This window comes from Eptatretus burgeri, chromosome 14 (genome assembly GCF_056783735.1).
Source record: "Eptatretus burgeri isolate ZD-2024b chromosome 14, Ebu_testis_v1, whole genome shotgun sequence".
In the NCBI taxonomy this organism is placed as follows: Eukaryota; Metazoa; Chordata; class Myxini; order Myxiniformes; family Myxinidae; genus Eptatretus; species Eptatretus burgeri.
The window spans coordinates 2403600-2424515 of NC_140974.1; the positions used below are offsets into that span (position 1 = coordinate 2403600).

At 43.5% G+C, this 20916-nt stretch overlaps 1 protein-coding gene across 7 annotated transcripts in view; it reads left to right on the top strand.

Moving 5' to 3' along the window:
• The window catches only part of LRSAM1 (leucine rich repeat and sterile alpha motif containing 1), a 153001-nt gene that overhangs the window by 89627 nt on the left and 42458 nt on the right, over positions 1-20916 (top strand). For all 7 annotated transcript variants that reach the window (XM_085853534.1, XM_085853536.1, XM_085853535.1 and 4 more), the window contains 2 exons: positions 12536-12658; positions 17921-18060. In XM_085853534.1, the coding sequence (XP_085709660.1) occupies positions 12536-12658; positions 17921-18060 (263 nt within the window). The remainder of the gene's footprint in view (positions 1-12535; positions 12659-17920; positions 18061-20916) is intronic.

Below are 20916 nucleotides of genomic sequence, written 5' to 3' on the forward strand. Positions count from 1 at the left end.
TATATATATATATATATATATATATATATATATATTGTGGCAATGGCAACTCGATGCTTATTCTTGGGGTTGGTATTATCGTATTGTAGATAAAGCGTCAGGTTATCGTTTTTATTTTTTTTGATCTTTTATTTCAATTGGCCAATGAGAGTGGGGCCAACAAGGCTTCAGCAGATTTTGTTGAGTTTGTCAATCATGCATCATGTTCAAGGATCACAATGCAATGTGCGTACCTCGAGGAATGGCCTAGACGTACGCACTTCATTATAATGTGATGCCTTTCCATGCCATGTGATCGTTTAATGGACACAGTTGAGTTGAACATCATCAGCAAACTATAACAAAACAAGAAAAATAGCAATCAGAGATTGCAGACCCTCACCAGGACTTCTTTTGAGTGGTGTATTTTTATATGTTTTCAGGTAAATCCAATATGGCTGCCAAACCATATGACCAATGACATCATATGTGTGAACCTTTTGTTTTCCTCATTAGCCGATCAGCCTGGGGGGTTGGTCGGTATCAAATTGGGGGAGAATGCTCATAGTGATTTTGGGATGGTGTAGACCCCTAGAGTTAGAAAATATGTGATAGCATTGTGGCAGTGGCAGTGGCAGCTTTATGGGAGTTATCCCCCTTTTTCCAAAATGGCCGCTGAATGCTCAATACCCTATATATATATAGCAGATTTTAGACCACCTAGAGCAGTGATACTGGTGTCTATGACTAGGTTTGAGAGGTCAGATATATCATTTCTGTATTTACCTAAAATATTGGATACAGCCTTAATATTAAAATTCAAGATGGCCTCCAAAATGGCTGCAGACACATATTTAAATGACCGCGTTTAAGGTCCTAGAACAGTTACGACAGTGATTTTGGTGTACATTTCCAATATTTTAGGTAAATACAGAAATGATATATCCGACCCCTCAAACCTAGTCATAGACATCAGTATCACTGCTCTAAGTGGTCTAAAACCTGCTATATATAGGGTACTGGGCATTTTGGCAGCCAAGATAGTCACTATGAGCCTCCCCCCCCCCCCCGATTTGATACCGACAAACCCCCAGGCTGAATGTATGTATATATATATGTATATATATATATGTATATATATATATATATATATATATATATATATATATATATAATATAATGTTTATATTCTCTTTTTCAGGTATCGTGGTAGCTGTGGAAGTTCTACGTAAGAGGCCTGGAATACAGTGGACTAGCATTAGATGTCCGTCAGCATGGAAACGCCCCAGGGACCCACCAAGAAACTGTGCATCATACACCAGGCAGTATCCGACGAAGATGAACATTTAATCAGTCCTCAAAGTCATGACTCCTGGCTAACCTTACTTGAAGCCGCCAAAGTCAGGAACCATGTCCCCATTTTAGACGTTGCAAAAACGCTTGAGGACAAAGAAGTTTCAATTATGTTCTATCATCGAAAATGTAGAAGCATCTTCACCATGAAAAGAGACTTGGAGACTTTGAAAGGGAAAGCAGGTGAAAGCAGTAGTGATCTACCTGGTAGTAGTGGCTGTCCTCCAAAACGGTCTTCCAGAAGATCGACAACAGAATCAAGAGTTTATGATCCGATCTGCATATTCTGTAGCAAGGTCAAGTACCAAAAGCACTCCAATAAACGTGAAAAAACTTACGCTAGCTTCACAACTGAGAGTAGATCAAACACTACGAGAGAGTGTCTTTAGAAAGGGAGACGAAAGGATGGTAGCACTAACCAGTAGAGACATTGTTGCCGCCGAGGCACACTATCACACTTCATGCTATAGGAATTATACTAGAGACAATGAGAATGAAGAAGAGAAAGAGACACATGCATTTATACTGTATTACAAGGTTGAAGGAGAAGCTTACGAAGAACTTTTCGAATACATCAGAGCAGATATTATTCCCAACAAGAGGCTTATACCAGTCACATCCTTGACCACAAAACTGGAATCATTAATGTTGTCTGGTGGAGTTAATCTTCTGAAGGATTCAACGAAGAAGAAAATGCACAGAAGACTGAAGTCCGAGCTTGGAGGTGCAGTGGAAATATTTCCCGACGACAATGGAAAGTTGTTGATGGTTCCCCGCTGTGTATCATTAAAGGATGTTGTCTTGGAAAATCAAACTCTACATAGGAAGCTCAAGCTTTGGAAAGCCGAGTCTACAGATGTCAACAAGGTCATAGATCAGACTTCATCACATATCCGAACGGCCATCAAGCAGGACATGATTTGCACCCCGTGGCCATATCATCCGTCTGATGTAGCTACTCATATCGCCATACCAAATCAGCTAGAGCGATTTCTGGTCGGGCTCCTCACTGGAAATCCTACTAGTACTACAAATAAATCCCAAAGGACTGCTATTCTAGTCGAGCCATTTAGCCAGGACATGATATACGCTGTGACATGTGGGCAGTATAAACCACCAAAACATTTCCTGCTTCCTTATGCGGTAAAAGCACTCACTGGAAACATTGAGGTCATTCGGACACTGAATAAGTTTGGACATGGGGTGTCTTATGACCAGCTGGAAGAGAATGATACCGCTGTGTGTCTCCAGTAGTTAGCAATGGGCTTCAACCAGAGAGCTGTTCTACCAGTCTCCATCAAGCCCTATGTCTTCACAAATCTTGCATGGGATAATATAGACAGACTGGAGGAGACACTTACTGGAAAAGGTACGTCACATCGACTCAACGGAATAGCAGTCCAGCCTAAGGTCTATGGACCTCATCCACCCACGACTGAACTTCCAATCATTGACAAACTGAAACAAAGATCAGTCAACATTGAACACGAAGTTCATAGTTCAAACATAGTTCATAGTTCAAGAACATAGTTCAAAGAGTAAAGGGTGATCAAGCTACATTTGGAGACATTGCCACTACAATACTGTCTATGGCATTGCGTGAAGGAAGTAAAAGTACCAGAATAGATGTTGTGTTCGACACGTATCGAGAGAATTCTATCAAGAACAGTGAGAGATCGGCACGAGGTGAAGAGACTGGACACCAGCTGCAGGATATCACAAGCGCACAGATTGTGAGGCAATGGAGAAGTTTCCTGACAGGAATAACTAACAAAGCCAGTCTGATTAGCCTCATTGTCGGTGAATGGAGGAAGCCAGTGTACAGAGAGAAACTACATGAGAAGATTCTGTATGTAACTGTAGATGACAAATGCTACAGAATTACATCACAGGGCAGTGAAGAGGTACCAGATCTCCAGTGCCAGCAAGAGGAAGCAGATGGGCGCCTACTTTTCCATGCTGTCCATGCTGCTAGAGAGGGCTACCAGGCTGTAGTGATATGCGCAGAGGACACAGATGTCTTTATCATGTGTTTGGCATTCCATGACAAGATAGGAGCTCCGTTATTCCAGAAATGTGGAACTAGAACCAGAACTAGATTAGTTGACATCGGGAAAGTCGCTGCCACTGTCGGCATAGATGTCTGCAGAGCTCTTATTGGTATACATGCATACACTGGATGTGACACTACCAGTGCTTTCGTAGTTAAAGGGAAGGCAAGTGCTCTAAAATTAGTGACCAACAGGGAAATCAAGAACACATTTACAGAGTTGGGCCGGAATGGGACCTCTCCTCAGAACTGATGAACAAACTAGAGTGTGTCACATGTCTCCTTTATGGCCCCAAAGCAGCATTCACCAAGGTCAATGATTTCAGGTACAACTTGTTCTGTGTTAAGAAAGGTGAGATAGAGAGTCATCAGCTTCCACCCTGCAGAGACTGCTTAGTCAAACATGCACAAAGGGCAAACTACCAGGCTGGAATATGGAGAAGATGTCTTGAGCAAGACCCAGGTGTACCAAGTCCCATTGGCAGAGGGTGGAAAATTGACATGGATGGAGCCGAGAAATTAATGGTAGTGGATTGGATGGATGGTCAGCCAGCACCTGAGGCTATCTTGGCCCTACTGGCCTGCAAATGTTCAAGGAAGTGTACACTGCCAAATTGTGTATGTCTGGCAAATGGACTTAAGTGCACTGATATGTGCAAACTGTCAGACTGTGAGAATCGGTCATCAGATGATGTGGAGAGTACGGACGAAGATGACGATGTGGATGCCGATGAACAGTAATTATTGACAGTAAATGATGAGTATTAGAGTCATCATGTACATTTCACTACAGTTGGATATATCATTTCTGTATTTACCTAAAATATTGGAAATGTACACCAAAATCACTGTCGGAACTGTTCTAGGACCTTAAACGCGGTCATTTAAATATGTGTCTGCAGCCATTTTGCCGGCCATCTTGAATTTTAATATTAAGGCTGTATCTTGTATTTTAGGGAAATACAGAAATGATATATCTGACCCCTCAAACCTAGTCGTAGACACCAGTATCACTGCTCTAGGTGGTCTAAAATCTGCTGTATATAGGGTATTGAGCATTTGGCGGCCATTTTGGAAAAAGGGGGATAACTCCCATAAAGCTGCCACCGCCACAATGCTATCACATGTTTTCCAACTCTAGGGGTTTATACCTTCATAAAAAAACACTATGAGCATTCTCCCCTAATTTGATACCGGTGACCAAAATTTCGGACCGGGGCTGATCGGCAACATGGACAGGCGGTCATATGTGTAAAGTTTCGCCTCGATTTATTCAGCCTCTTCAGAGAAGAAGATTTTTGAAGGTTTTATATATATTGTTATGAATCTGGAAACCATGCGCACTCAACATTCAGGTCCCAAAGTTAGTTATGCCGGTAAGTACATGTGTCGTCGGATCCCTTTCCTTTTTGTTTAGTGGGAGGCTCGAAAACGTGCGTTGTGACGTCTTTAGTTAGGTTATTATATCCAACGAGCCATCAAATAAACCATCCCATCTGCATGATCCATCCCCCATCACAATCCACTACCCACCCGCTGTCTACAAGCACTCGGACTTGCCAGGGCAGGGTCTTGCAGCCGTTCCTTGCCGCTCCCACCAACGCTCCTTCCACAAACGTTTTAACTCTTGCACCAACGCAACATGGATACTGTTACTCTTCAAGAGCGGAGCCACGTGGAGAATATGGGGTCTCCAAACAGGGGCCACCACTCCGCCCTGGTGGGGTTCGGCCGTAGGCCAATGAGGGACGGACAGCGAGATGATTCTCGCCAAGGCCCCTCCCCGTGTGGGAGGAGACATATCTCCGAGACGCTCTGTGCAAGAGGAGGTGTGTGGATGAGAGTTCGTGTGGGTTCGAAAGAGTTTTGACGGTGGCTAGTCGGGTTTTGAGGCAGTTTCTTCATGGAGGCTGAGTCAGCTGCAGTTTGTTCACGGAGGCTGAGTCAGCTGCAGTTTGTTCACGGAGGCTGAGTCAGCTGCAGTTTGTTCGCGATGGCTGTTGCGGGGAGTTCTGACCTGTTTTGTGAACCTGACTATTCACCACGCGGGCTGCCACGAGCCACGAGTCCCACACATGTGGCTGGGACCTTCGACGACCCACAGGTGCCCATCCGAACTCTAACTCCCAGCTCGTTTCCGTCCTTTCTTTATTTGGTCCAGCATGATCCGGGTCTGATTTCAGACGGGGTTTCATCCCTGATAATCCGTTAATCCTACTCGGCACGGCTTTGGCAGTTTCCACTCGGCTGCAACCGAGCCAGAGTTGGTAGTCGCTAGTTGGAACTCTACCGCAGTCGGTAGAGTGACCCAGTTCGAGAAAGACGTGCCGAGGGCGTGAATCCCCGGTAGCCAAGACTGCGTGGTTATTTAGGTATATTGGGATCTCGACAATTAACCCTATGCCACGCGGTCGAGATATTGGCGTTTCATGGTCGATTAATCGACCCGCCGGCTTCGGAGTTATCCGAGCAATGGCCTATAATTCCGGGTAGTCTGGTGGGAGACAGCGTAAACTTCCCCACCTAATGGTCGTTCTCGCCGCCGACCCCCGGCCCACAACAATATATTCAATTTGGTTGCTGAATCATGTGACCGATAACGTCATGAATTTTTTTTCTGTGTTCCATTTTATCTCTAGATGACCCTCAAAAATTTTGATACTGATCAGATCTGATGCTCTACATATGCAATTATGACATCACAACAAGGGCACCTATGATGTCATTAAAAAAATCACACACATTCCCCATAAGGAGTACGTGTAATGTGCCAAGTTTAAATTTTCTCCTTGGTGTGGTTTCAGAGATAGAGGTCCAAAGTTTTTCCATTTTTTCAATATGGCTGCCACACCATGTGACCTATGATGTCATAATTATCATTAAAACATTCTACATGAGTAGTCGCATCAATGTTGAAAATTTCATCTCAATCCGACAAGTTTTTGCGAATATCTCAATCCGAACACGAAAGTTCTGTGCGGACAAACAAACAGACAGACAGACAAATAAATAAACCAATGTCACCCGCAGGGTGACCCGTATCTTGCCAAAAGGTGACCACGTGTGACTTCTTTAAGGTCACACTGAGGTGAACGGAGCTGCTATCCACCAGGAGCGACTCCTTGAGGAATATCTGCCTACGAGAGATTCCGATGAGAATCGTTCTACAGAGTAACCATGAAAAATATGCGTTTGCCTCATAACGTCACCAAATGACGTCATAATGTCTCAAGCTTGACATATCTAGAAAGCACTCATCGAGGTGTTCAATTTGAGGTACTACCACGATATGGTTCCTAAAACTTGAAAATTTGACCTTGGGGTAAAATAAAAAAAAATATGTTTGACCTTAGGCGCTAACCATGAAGGTCAAGGCCAATCGCCACCAAAAATTAATCAGCTGAGCGCCAGACCATGAACTATATTCCCATGAAGTTTGAAGATGATGCGATCAAAATTACTCAAAAAATAAGGGTTTTGTCAACTCCCCTGATTTGCGACAGTGACCTTGACCTTTGACCTTGACCTTCAAAATTTTATGCGCTGAAAGGGACCTCTATAGGCCTCTGATATGCGAAGTTACAAAAATTTCCAATGATAACTGTGCTCTGCAGAGTGATTTATACGTGATTACAGACAAAAAAAAATAATAATAAAAAAACAAATGAAGGTCAAGGCCAATCGCCACCAAAAAATTAATCAGCTGAGCGCCAGACCATGAACTATATTCCCATGAAGTTTGAAGACGATCCGATCAAAATTACTCAAAAAATAAGGGTTTCGTCGACTCCCCTGATTTGCGACAGTGACCTTGACCTTTGACCTTGACCTTCAAATTTTTGTGCGCTGAAAGGGACCTCTATAGGCCTCTGATATGCGAAGTTACAAAAATTTCCAATGATACCTGTGTTCTGCAGAATTTTTTATACGTGATTACAGACAAACAAAAATAAACAAACAAAAAAAAAACATACAAGCTGACTAACATATCTTGCAAAAACTTCGTTTTGGCAAGATAAAAACAAAAAAAAAACACAAGCTGACTAACATATCTTGCAAAGCTTCGTTTTGACAAGATAACAAACGGACCCAAATGCAATATCCTCTCCTCTGACAAGGGTAATAACAAAGGCCAAAAGGTCACAAAAGCAATCAAATACAAAGTTCTTCATAAAAATTCTGGGAAAAACAAGTTATCTACAATATAATAAGATGGGCTGTTTAGCAGGTGATGATGAACGTCCAAGCACTGTGTCAGCAATTCCCACGACCCACGTTTCGGTTTGTTTTATGTTCATTATCTCACTTGGCATCAAGTTGGAGGAGCATGTTGACCAATTCAGGCCACAGCCTATCAGTTAACTCAACGTAACTCCATGAGCTTGGTTTTGAAGATGCCTTTATTAGTACAGTAGATTAAAGAAAAATCGTTCAGATTGTGAAAAAAGTGTGAAAATTGGCATACATGTCCATTTATATATGTTCTTTCATATAAGAGCAGGACACACCTGATCAGAATACATTTACTGCTGCCATCTTGAATTTCAAAATGGCCACCACCGAAAATAATAATTTACGATATCTCGGTCACCAAGAGACCTAGCATAATGAATAAAGAGTCTAATCCAATGTTTTCACACACAAGGAATCCAATAAACACACTTAAAATGCTCTATTGTCAGTCTTTCTGCTCTAAAATGACATATACACTGTCCCAAGTATAGTTCATCTGGTCGAGATACAGTTCTGACTTCAATCTGTCTGATAATATGTTCCTGCACAATGGCAAAGTACAGTGCACTGGAGAGATGCACAGAAACATTTGCATGGTGGTCTGCATGCCTTTTTGCAGCCGCATTTGATCAGCTCTGTGCAGGATTTGGCCGCCTCGGCAAGTGCTGTCCAGAAAGGTATCCACTGTTCAATGGCGTTCTTTGTCCATCCCCAGTCGCATGGGCTTGGTAACTGCTGCTGAGATATCAGCGCTTGGCCCCAGATGTGTCCTTCCTCGTATGTTGACCTCTTGATATGTTCTATGAGGGCTGCCTTTGTGGGGGGTTGGCGATCTATTTGTCTTCCTTTCGCGAACAGAAGCTTCCTTGCCTGATTCACCTCGGTGCATTCACTGGTTCTATCATGAAGGCGTATGACGAACCTTTCCAGTTGACACACATTCTCATCTGAGACTGATGAAGGCTCTTGGGATAAACTCAAGAAAGTGTCCGTTATATCAGGGAAATTGGTCCAGGTGTCCCAAGTGGTTTTCTTCCCAATACCACTGAATGACGACGACGTGTCACAGCCAGTGAAGGCATGGAAGAACAGAAGAGTTTTGGCCTTATTTTCACCAAGACTGTTTGCAATCGTGTGAGCCAGTATTAACCTGTAGTGTGTCTTGACTCCATATGCAACCCATAGTTCGTCAAGGGATAAAGTGTGAAATATGGCAATTGCAAGGACAACGTCGGTTTCGACTGACCTGATCAGGATTCTGTGATGGCCATTTTGTGCACAATTGAGAGCATGCAAGAATAATCTCGTATCAGCTTCTTCATGGTTGCATGGAGCTGGAGAAGATTCTATGTTGCACTCTTGGGAAGAGATGACATTGGTATCTTGTGTGCTGTATGGCTTCTTCTCTTGTGTGGATAACTTAGCGACGCACTGTGACAGGTAATGATACAGCTCACTCTTATTTTGGTCCACGTGAAGAAAGCTCTGCCAATTCTTCGGAAATGGCGTAGAATTCTTGGCAATAATGCGGCTCCCCATTTCCCTCCTCTTTCTCGTTGAACTCTTCAAACTATTGTCAATATACCGATCCCATATAACATCCAGACGTTTTGTGTTTTGCAGATTTCTCAGTACATAAGGCAAGAACACGTTTTCAGCCTTGTCTCCGAATGTTGAGCAGGACTTAGGAAGCAGCATATTGACTATAACAGATCCATAGAGAATCTTGGCATCTACCTCTGGTGTACCACACTCAGAAGCCGTACTAGTAGCCAGCTTGTCGAAACATCCAATAAGGTATGATTTAGTACACTGCTTCAGTTCTCCCATGTCTGATAGAGAAGGTGGTGATCCCTGGTTTTCATGACTGAAGAATTCATCCATGTCCCCTTCTCGGGACTGACAAGATATGTACATTCTACCAAACAACTCACAGTTGCTTTTCAGAGTCCTAATTTGGTGTGATGTTCTGGAGTATTTTGAGGGTGAAGTTTTGTGGAAGGGAGCCATGTTGTTCTTTGGTATGATGTCTGAAATTGGTTTTACTCGCTGCTCCAACCATTCAGCAGCATATGTCATATTTTGACTGCCAATTTGCTTCCACATTCCTCAGCCTAAAGATTGCATCTTCTGTAATTACCTCCTTTGTGTCCAGCATGATCAGATCATTTGTATCTTCTGTGAAGGGATTACCTAATTCTTCAAATGTTGCAACCACAGCTTAGACGTGTTGGGCAAATTTCAACTGAGTAGATTGTCCCTGATCATGGTGCCCTGTAGATTTTGTGGAAGTAATTCCAAATGAATTCTCAAATTCGTCGATGATTCAAGCCACTTCAGCACCAGCTGTAATCCACTTGATCAAAGCAGGATTATAATCCTTCTTGATCAAGTGATCACTTGATCACTTGATGTAATCCACTTGATCAAAGCAGAAGGATTATAATCCTTCTGCTTTGATCAAGTGGATTACAGCTGGTGCTGAAGTGGCTCGATTCCAATCACATCTCATTATTTTCAGACAGCAACTGATTTTTAGTGCATCAATTGCAATACAGATCATATTCGCGCATGCAAAGAGTGATGGTGATTGACCCATGCACAGGGACGTTCTCTGGAACGCATGGATCGACTGACAGCTGGAACGACCGCGGACCATAGTTTCAGAGTGAATGACAGACAGACTCTTAGAATTATAACACCTTTCAAAACATTATATTGAAAATTAAATTGGATAAAGCCATTTCTACACGCTCATAGCATTTGGATATCAAACATCGAGCAAACACTTTTAAGTATTTAGTTGTTTATGAAAGGGTCTCATTTCGATTTTAAAGCAGAAAGACTGAAAATGGAGCATTATAAGTGTGTTTATTGGATTAGACTCTTTATTCAAGTGCTTGGGCCTCTTGGTGACCAATATATCGTAAAAATAGTTTTCGGTGGCGGCTATTTTGAAATTCAAGATGGCGGCCATAATTGTAGTCTGATCATGTGTGTCCTGCTGTTATATGAAAGAGCATGTAAAAGTAGTCGTGTGGACCAGTTTTCACACTTTTTCACATTTTGAACGATTCTGGTAAAATGTTAACTTGAGCTACTGTACTATATTGTTGCAGAAATGGCCCTTGGTGTGTTATTAAATACAGGATTGGCCCAGATTCCCCATTAAATGCATGTTTAGCCAGGTTGTTCGGTAAATGGACGTTACATGTGTGTCAGTAAAGTGTCAGAGGCTGTTCATTGTTCGTACATTGGTGGTGGACCGAGAGGTTCTTTTTCTTCCTTCCTCTCTCTGGACAATAGTCCCCGCCCAGCGCTCTGAGGGGGAGTGGCCTAGAGAAGGAAGTGAAACTGAAGGGAGGAGCCAATGGGCTTTGAGGCGATCAGGGCCAAAAAGGAGAAGAAAAACTGACTGAAGAAAAAAACGCCAGTGGGCTTCGAGGCGAGCGAGCAAAGGAAAGGCAGTGGTGGATCTGCCGGGAGAGAAACTGAACCTGAGCGCGCTGAGTCTGCCATTTTGGCAGTAAGAGAGGCTGCCTGCACGTCGAGCCTGCCTTTTTGGCAGTGGGAGAGTCTGCCTGCACGTCGAGTCGGCGATCGACTCTTATGAGGAGGTCCTCGACACGTTTGTCGATCCGCCTGCCGATCCGCCTGCGGAACCCAACACCTCGATTTAGCCTTGTCTGGTGAACAGGCCAGGCCTGGACTTGTATGCTGGACCTTGTGAAAAGTCAGCTGGAGCATACCACCATGGATCTTTCGCTCTAATGCAGTCGACCTCACGGGGTCTGAACGCGCCGAGGCTGCTTGCATGAGGGCTGCGACACATGGACGAGCGGCATTTTGCCACGCGGCGTGTTTGAGCTTGGGTGATCGAATCCGTAGGCATCGGCTTGTCAGGAACCGCATTCGGGCTTTTGACAGTTTTCGTCTCATCCATGAAGCATCACCAAGTACTCTGTGTCTTGTCTGCATGCTGTCCATGTCTTGTCTGCATGTTGTTTAAGGTTTATCTCGTTAGGGTCCCCTTCGAAACCCGTAATCCGTAGCTCCCTAGTTAAGAACGGGTTATAGATTAATTATAACATTGTCGTGAATGCTTTGCTTGTGTTGTGTTTTTCCCCGATATGTCCCCAATGAATCTGGCTGATTCGCATGAAGTTGCCGCTTTGAATTAATTCGTGCCGCGCTGAGGAACAATCCGCTCAATTTGGATATAAAAACCAAAATGGTTACAGACTGGCAGAATTCACTCGGTATCTGATAAAACCAGTCTGTAACCGGGGTCTATTTCCCCAACTGGTAAGGTCCAGGGGTACGTTGGTATCGCGATTTGAGGTGCGTGACCCGAGGCCTGTGCCGAACCAGCCGGCGTTATAACCCTGGAGACGGCAGTGGTTGAGTGACGCCGAATATGTAACATTTGGCTGTCGAGAGAAGGGAGCGAAAACCCAAACTGGTTACGGACAGTGATTGACGCACTCGTCCGAATCCCGCCACCGCTGAATCCTTAACAATATATTGAGTTGGCTGTCCTGCGCCCAGCGTTTATAGACCATTACACCAACTTCATTATAATGTGATGCATAACCAATAATGTAAAGGATTTTACCAACCTATTCATGAAGAATGAAGCCCCAGGAGTTTGCACGTATAAAGCTGATATTATTACTATTTTAATACCTCTGAGGGTGTGACACCCAATAAATTTTTAAACATTCATGAAACACAGTGTTCTGGTTCTTGTAGCCTTTGCAGACATGTGTAGCCTCAGCAAGAAATGTATCCCACCCCCTTTCACCTCCTACCTACCCCCCCCCCACCCTTCAAACTTTCTTATCCCCTTCTCCCTTTTCTTTCGTTTTCAAAGGAAGTTTGGAATTTAAGTCAATGACTGCGTGTGTTACGTGTTTGCAGGAGGATCGTAAACGTGAGCAGTTGAGACTTGAGCAGAGCTTGCAGGAACAGCGGGACCAGCAGACTCAACTCGCACTGGACTCTGTACAACAACGCGAGACACTGGTTCATGCTGTACGACAGGTTAGGTTGCATTCCTTCCTATATATTGTTACGGTTGTGGGGGTAGATGGAGGAGTTGAATACAGTTGTTTGATCTGTGGACTTGTCGGGGACATCTCAATGTAATTAAGTAGGGAAACTGTGAACTTAAGTGTTTCATGTCACCATATGGGGGGTGTGATGTTAATTAGATAGGGATTAAGAATAAGTTCCCCCACTATGTGATTGCCCCCCCCCCCGTAACCTATTCCTACGTTTTTGCATTTACAAGCAAGCCAAATGTGCCGAGCAAGCAGAAGCCCCACCTCCAAGGGTAACTGCAGGTGAAGTCATACCCCTGAAGCTGATGATTGATGGGTGTGATGTCAGAAGCTCGTCAAACATGCCGAGTGGGTAGAGGCCCCACCTTCTCGGGTTTCGTGCGAGCAAGGTTTCACGTTTCTCGGGTTTCACGCCCCGGAGGAGGAAACGGGGGTTCGGTATGATGTCAGTCAGAGTTGAGTCAAGGGAAGGAACAGTTGAGTGCGGAGTGAGGGATGCACTTGGTCGAAAGAGTGCGTAGCTGGGAGATGGCCTGTAAGAACAGGGCTTTACGGCTGGCTTTGCTTCAACACATGAAGAAGACGGCACGATTTTTGTATTCGTTCTGAGGCGATTTGGCTCGGTGGTGAAGCAAGACGCTGGCCTTTGGCTCTTGGTTTGGTCGTGAGGAACGGACCCCGAGCCTCGTGTATGTCAAATAGCGGGTCGCTGAGGACGATTGATGCACAAAGCAGCTGCACGGGGTCTCTGAGCCTTGGTGTTGAATACCGCTCACGAATTGCCTGACGTACGTTTGTCCCACTGCGAGAGAGCGACTTGCGCCATTTTGCACGCAACTACATGTGCGCCATTACAAATAGAAGCGCCTTGATTCCCAGTTCCATAAAGATAATCTCTGGACAAAACTAAGTCCCAGAATATAGGAAGGATTTGCTTTTCTTTTATTTCGTTCCTCCTTGTCTGTATTTAAGTGTGTGTGTGTGTGTGTGTGTGTGTGTGTGTGTGTGTGTGTGTGTGTGTGTGTGTGTGTGTGTGTGTGTGTGTGTGTGTGTGTGTGTGTGTGTGTGTGTGTGTGTGTGTGTGTGTGTGTGTGTGTGTGTGTGTGTGTGTGTGTGGAGACGCCTCGACTTAGACTTTAATTTATCTCACGTACTGTGATATTATGATTATTGTCCTTTATAAATATTTGTCTATTTTCATCAAATGTGTTCATTTTAAGTGGCTGTGTCGTTGTATTTGTCATGGGATTTGAGTATAAACGCCCCTGTGCATCCATTTCTGTGCCCCCGTCGCACCGCCATTGCAATTCACCCTTCCCGTGCGCGTGATAATCTGAGGATCACCGTGTCCGCCTCCTATTGAGGAAAAGACCGCTCGCCCATTTGGGCTGGCAGTGTTAACTGCCCGTCACCATAAACTTGGTTGGGGGGTTGACCTGGACTGCCAGCACCGCAACAATATATTAGCGGGGTATGCTTACACGTTGTAAGCAATAACGTGCCGTGCTTCCTTATTGTCTCTAATCGCTCGCCAGCATTTATTTTTGTACACCGCTCCTTCCCAATGCCATATCCAGATGATGTATGATGTCATCGCCAGGTGCGGAAGGAAGAGATTACTCAGTTTTCACTCCGTTTGTTTGTTTGTTTGTTTGTTTGTTGGGCTGGGCGATATCTCAGCCATCCTTTGAGTGAGGAAGCTGAAATTTGGGAACAAAAGTGAAGATGTGCTTTGGCAAAAAGGTGAATTTTTATTTTTTGATTAATTAATTATTTGATTAATTACTTAATTATTATCGATTTATTAATTACTTATCTATTTTATTTCTCATCCTGGCAATATCTCAGGCACCTTTTGAGCCAGGAAGCTGATATTTGGACATGACAGTGACCAAGTGATTTGGCTACAAGTAATAACTTTTGATTTATTGATTAATCAATTAATTGATTAATTACTTGATTATTATTGATTTATTTACCTATTTAAGCAAGTGTATTTACCGTATTTAAGCAAAGCATTAAACTTAAACTTTTTCTGCTGTTTGAACAATTATATTGAGTGAAGGAAAGATTAAGAAAATGAAGAAAGTGGTGTTTTGTTTTTTGCGGGTATGTTCCATTACCAATCAGCTTGTTATCCCTAGCCAAAACAGCCGTTCCTTATCAATCATTTAATTTGAGTGATTAAGGCACTTGCCGAGCACCCTTCAGTTGATAGCAGTACAGTTCATGTCCCGATCGGGATGTACAATCAGTTGCTACAAGGTAGAGGTACGTAGACAGCACACACGGATGTGGTACATATGGGTAGATTTGTATCTGTAAAGGGACTCTGTGTGCATCCTGCATGCTTGGACACAGGCACCATGGTGGCAAAGTTTCATCCCATAAATAATGATGATGGGTGGTGAAGGTTTGAAGTTTTAACCTCAGCAGCGTACGAGCGATCACGTTTGCCTTTGTCCTTGCAGCTGTTTCTAAAGCAATTAGTTATTTTATATGAATTGCGTGTGCCTTGGGAAGATTATGTTGTTTCCCTTTGTGAGTTTCTAAGTAAAATATACTTAATCACACCCGATTTCTGAGCCGTTTGCAGTATCAACACGTTTTCTAAATTAAAGAACCAAATTTTTTCCACTCGGCACATGACGATTGACAGCTGTTGATAAAGAATAATGTTTTTGCTCATCTCCTTGAAGCATCTCTTATGTAACATTAAAAAAAAATGTTTATTGAAATTTCCCCAAAACAAGGGTGAAAGCTACTCAAGGTTTTTGGGTTGTATACAGTACGTACTGTAGTTGGTAATCACACCGACTACAACCTGCCAATTCCTGAAGAACTGCCGATATCGGCCAAGCACGTGCGTGTGTGTGTGTGTGTGTGTGTGTGTGTGTGTGTGTGTGTGTGTGTGTGTGTGTGTGTGTGTGTGTGTGTGTGTGTGTGTGTGTGTGTGTGTGTGGGTGCGTGCGTGCGTGTTCATAAAGCACAACATTTTCTCTCTGCTAACTCTCCTTCGCCCACCCCTCTCTCTGTCTCTGTCCCATCGTCACTCCACCCCCACCTAATACAGTGCAGCACCCTCCCATACACTGGATGTTGGTTATGTGTGGCGGTGATTATGTCCGTACAGTGTTTGTCTCCGAACGTGTGTGGGTGGTGTTTGTCTCCGGACATGTTCGGGCAGTGTTTGTCTCTGGGCCTGTTGGTGTTTGTTTCCGGGCGGTGTTTGTCTCCGGACCTGTTGGTGTTTGTTTCCGGGCGGTATTTATCTCCAGGCGGTGTTTGTATCTGGACATGTTCGGACGGTGTTTGTCTCTGGGCGGTATTTATAGTATGACTGGTAGAAAATGGATTTCAGACATTATTTTGTTTCCACCTTCACTGTTATTCCATGCAGAATCATTCTGATGAAAAAGTATGAATCATAATTATCCCTCCACTGCACATCTGCCTTCCCTTCCCCCAACCTTCCTCGCTCACCCACCCCTACTCGCTCACCCACCCCTCCTCGCTCACCCACCCTTCCTCGCTCCCCCACCTCTTTCCTCGCTCACCCACCCCACGTCTCTCTCTTCCCCCCTCTACTACCCCACTCTCCCCCCTCCCCCTCCTCCTCACCCCTCTCTCTTTCTCCCCACTCTTTTTCTTCCCCCCTCCCCTCTCTTAGTATTCCCGTCAGCGAAGCGATGAATGGGATTTAGTGATGTAATAATGTGGACAGATGCATATTGGTTGACATCGCGACGTCGAAGAGTGCCATTGTAGTTTTTAAAGTGATTCTTCACCATTGAGAGATGGGGCCAAAAACAATATATAGCATGATTTCTCAAAAAATTGTGGAAGAGTTATGACCAACTAACTTAGGGATGATTTGGGGAGGTGACAACAAGTCGATTTGATTTTGATTTAGGTCTGGATCCAGATCCAGCCTATCAGTGGGATAGAAAACGTAAACTGTTCAGTCTGACGGAGGTATGCACTCTACCGAATGCCATTCTCGTTATTATTGTGTTCACTATGGCTCAGATGACACTCAATGTAACAAAAGCATTGTTTTGACCTGTTATGGTAAGTCGGTTTGTTAGAAAGTATGTGTGATTTGAGTTTGAATTGTACTCGTTGTCCCCTTGTACTGTGTAGAACATGTTTACAATGAGCACTTACTTACTTACCTTGTGATTGCTTTCAAGACTATGATTGCTAATCTTCAGTCATCATTCCTTTCTCTTTTCTTCATCAGCACATAACAAACTCGGTTTTTCATCAGAAGTAAAAATTTCAAGCGAAGAACCATTCAAATAAAATAACTCCACCCGGTGGCGTAAATGATTAGAGCATCCGCTCCGAGTCCAAGAGGTCGTCAGTTTTGAACCCCGGCTGAGTCATCTGAAAGACTTTAAAAATGGCATGTTCTGCTTCCTTGTTTGATGTTCATCAATTACAAGTGTATGGCATGACCAAACAACCATATGTTGGCAATGATAGAATCGGCTTAATGGGCCTAATGGCCTCCTGCGTTGAAGTACTGTCGTACCCCGACATTCGCGGTTCATCAAATGTGACCTGCTTCTACATTCATGGCCCTTTGCTTCACGCATTCGTAGTTTTGTTTTTTCTTTGTGTTTTCGTGGTTTTGGAGTGTATTCACGTTTGATTTTGCAGGCGTACACGCGGTGTGTTTTTTTTTCCTCGTTTTCACGGTTATTCGTTGGTATGTTGCTGTTTTTTGGGGGAATATTAGCAGTTTTATTTTGTGTTGTCATGGGGGGGTTTTTTGCAGACGTATTTGCGGTTTTTCATGGGATTTTTGGTTTTCTCCTTACTACAAACACCTGCTCCCTATGGAAGCAACCTGGGGTAGAGGTGGAGGGGAAAGGGAAGGGGATGATGTGTACGTTAAATCGTTACAACCTCCCTCGTGTGACCCTTAGATCTCCTGTCAAGTGTGGTTGCAATTGGATAAGTAACCACTGGATGTATTGCGGTCAAAAAACCATCATACAAACAGACAGACAGACACCAAATTGCATCTTTTAGTAGGATGAATCACGAACCGCCAGGAACCTATTTTCGATGAAACATGCCCCAATATTCACGGCATTTTTCAGGAATGTATCCCCGGCGAATGTTGGGGTCCGACAGTATCTTGTGAGCTAACATTTTGAACAACTAGGTGCTGCACCAACTGAAGTTTTTTTTTTTTTTTTTTTTTTTTTTTTTTGTATTTTGATGGAGCAAGGAGACGCAGTTGTTGCAAGATGAGGTGCAGGAACAGCAGCAGCGACAGAATGCTGAACGCCAACGACTTGTCCATGAGCTTGCTGTGGCAGAGATTGCTGCTAGTGATCTTGTGCACCGCATCCTGGATAATGAGCTCAAGTGAGTACAGTGAGGGAATATATACATGCAGACTAATTTTCATTGACTTTATTATTTCTATACTTTTCTAAAAGCATTCATTGATTAGCAATTTTACTATTGTGAATTGGATTGTTTGGTGATCTTTCCTGAGCAGTCACCTCACACTGCTCGGCCCGACGTTAAAGTCACATATGCCGTGTTCATTGGCATGTCTCCTAATTTTCTTATTAACATAAAAATATTTTTTTTATTTATTGCAATTAGGTTTTGAGGACGTAAGTAGCACAGCCTTTTTATCAGCATCATTTTAGGGCATCTTGCCATTTGTCCATTGGAGTTTGTCGGTGTTGTGTATTGACCCCTAAACTTTTCAACTATTGTATAGACTGGATTCTATGGAGGATGTTGGAGAGATCTAGCTGCGGTGCATTATTTCAGAGTGTCAAGATCACTGATCTTCATTTTGCAGATCAAGCAGTCATCTTTGCAGAGACTGAACATCCTTACGGGGATCAAGGCGCTCGATGAGGAGTCTGAGCCACTGGGATTACAGGTCTCCTGGGTTAAGACGAAGATCCAAGCTTTGAATGACATATTGGATGCTGCTATCCTGTCTGTACCTGTCTGTGGCGAGGATATTGAGGTCATGGAGAGATCCACTTTACCTCGGCAGTGACATTCATGTCTCCACCTGTTGTGAGCTGGAAGTCAATAGACATCTTGGTCGGGCCTGGGGTGTCATGGATTCAATGGACCATCGGGTGTGGTGCTGTCGGTATCTATATGCAGGAGGATGAAGGTCCGAGTCTTTAAATCTTTGGTGCTTCCAGTCTTGCTTTACGAATGTGAGACCCAGACTCTGACCGAGGATCTGAGACAAAGACTTAGCTCCTTCGGTGCCAGGTCTCTTCAGAGAATCTTTGGCTATCGCTGGTCAGACTGTGTCCACCGAGCGTTTGCTGAGAGAGACCCAGATGAGATTTGTTACCTGTCTCGTTCAGCCATTTCTCGTTTTCTGAAAACTGTATTTATACTTAAACTGGATACTAAAAAATAGAAAAGTTAGCATTTCACCGACAGTTGGGAGTATCTTGTGCTGAGAACTTTTTAAACACCCGAAGTAGGTTATGTTGAGCTTTTGTTTTTTTCGTTCTTTTTTTTTCTGAATTGTGTAATTAATTTATGAAGAGTTATATTTTCCTCATTACATATGTGAAAGTTTCCTTCTTTAGATTCAGCCCATCGATGCAACTCGAGCAAAAAAGAAACATGTCAGTGGGTTTGAGAGTCTGGTCTTAAGGATGACTACTTGAAGAAAAGTATTTGAAGGGTTGGCCTTTCATGGATTCGGTGATCCTGATGCCAAAATCGATGTTATCATTGTTCTTTTTAATTTTTTAATTTAAGCTGTCGTGTATTTGATATTACTTAGGGTGACGTCGTGTGATTAGCAGATAAGCAAGTAATTGTATTGCTTTGAATGTGTTCTACGACCGAGGCATTTTAGTGGCAAGTCGAACCAGACGTTTTTTTTTTAAATCCTGGGGTTGGATTCGTCGGTGGGTCCTGCAGATAAACAAGGTTAGGGAAAAGATGGTTAGGAAACTAGTGTGAGGGTACAAGAAGAATAGAGGAATAAGACACTGAGATGGCAAGCAGTGGTGAGAGTGGAGTAGTGAGTGCAGGTCTGCAGGCAATTAAGCTATTAAATATGTAAATTTTTAATTTTGCAAAAGGATTGCTGACAGACGTGTGTGATTATGCATTTAAGAGGCCACATCAACCTGTGGTTGGAAGAATGGCATATATCCCAATGTTCGGAGCAATGGATCATTATCAGGTGAAGGAGTCTTTTGAGAATGCTTTTGCAGAAATGGGAGAACGCAGTGGGAAGCTAGAAGGGCACTCGGTAGAGTGCGTACCTCCGCCACGCAATGCCTGATCCGGTGGAACATACCGAGCCCAATACATTTTTGAAATATAATGCTATATATCGTTTTTGGCCCAATCTTTCCATGGTGAATAACCACTTTCAAAATGAAATTTAATTCTCGTATCCAGATCCAGATTTGGAGCTTCAGAAAAACCAAATCAATTTGTCCTTGTCACACACCCAACGGGTCCACCAAATTTCATCCGAGTCCGTCCACAACTTTTTAAGATATTCTGTGCACAATCAAACAGACAAACAGACAGATGGGGGTGAAAACATAACCTCCTTCCACCTTCGGTGGTGGAGGTAATGAGGGAATTGGTGCTTTTTGGGGTAAAGGATGGGGGAGAAAGGCTGCAATTGGAGGAACTGCAACTGATAAACCTATTGGTAATGCCAGGCAGGAAAATTTTTTACAGTAAAGGAAAAGTCAAAAGTATTCGACACCAATGCCAGGAATTTAAATTCGATGAGGAAGGAGCTTGACATGGAAGTCGGTAGTGAGGAGTGCAATGTACAGTATTGGATATAATATTTGAAACAGAGTAAAAACCGGATGTATAATGCAATCAACTTGTGATAGAATCGCATCTCATGTGCAATCATTGAATGCTCCTTGGTGTTGATATAGTACACCGAGTGCTCGATACGGTACACCTGCAGAAGGACGATGAAAGTGGTGTTGGTACTGATATCATTGTTTTGTGGTGAATATGATATAGCTCCTTCCATATCGGATGACAAGCATGTATAAATCAAATTCTTAGCTTGTGAAGGTTACTCCGTGCAGCAGATTGCAGCTCCTTCATGCAGAAGCAGTATGCAAGAGGAGGAGGATACACAACATTGGTACAACAGGAAGAAAGCTCATATTTTCCCAAAGTGATGTGAAGTACCTCATTTGGTATTTTCAATGTGACACCCAACACTCCATGAGAGAT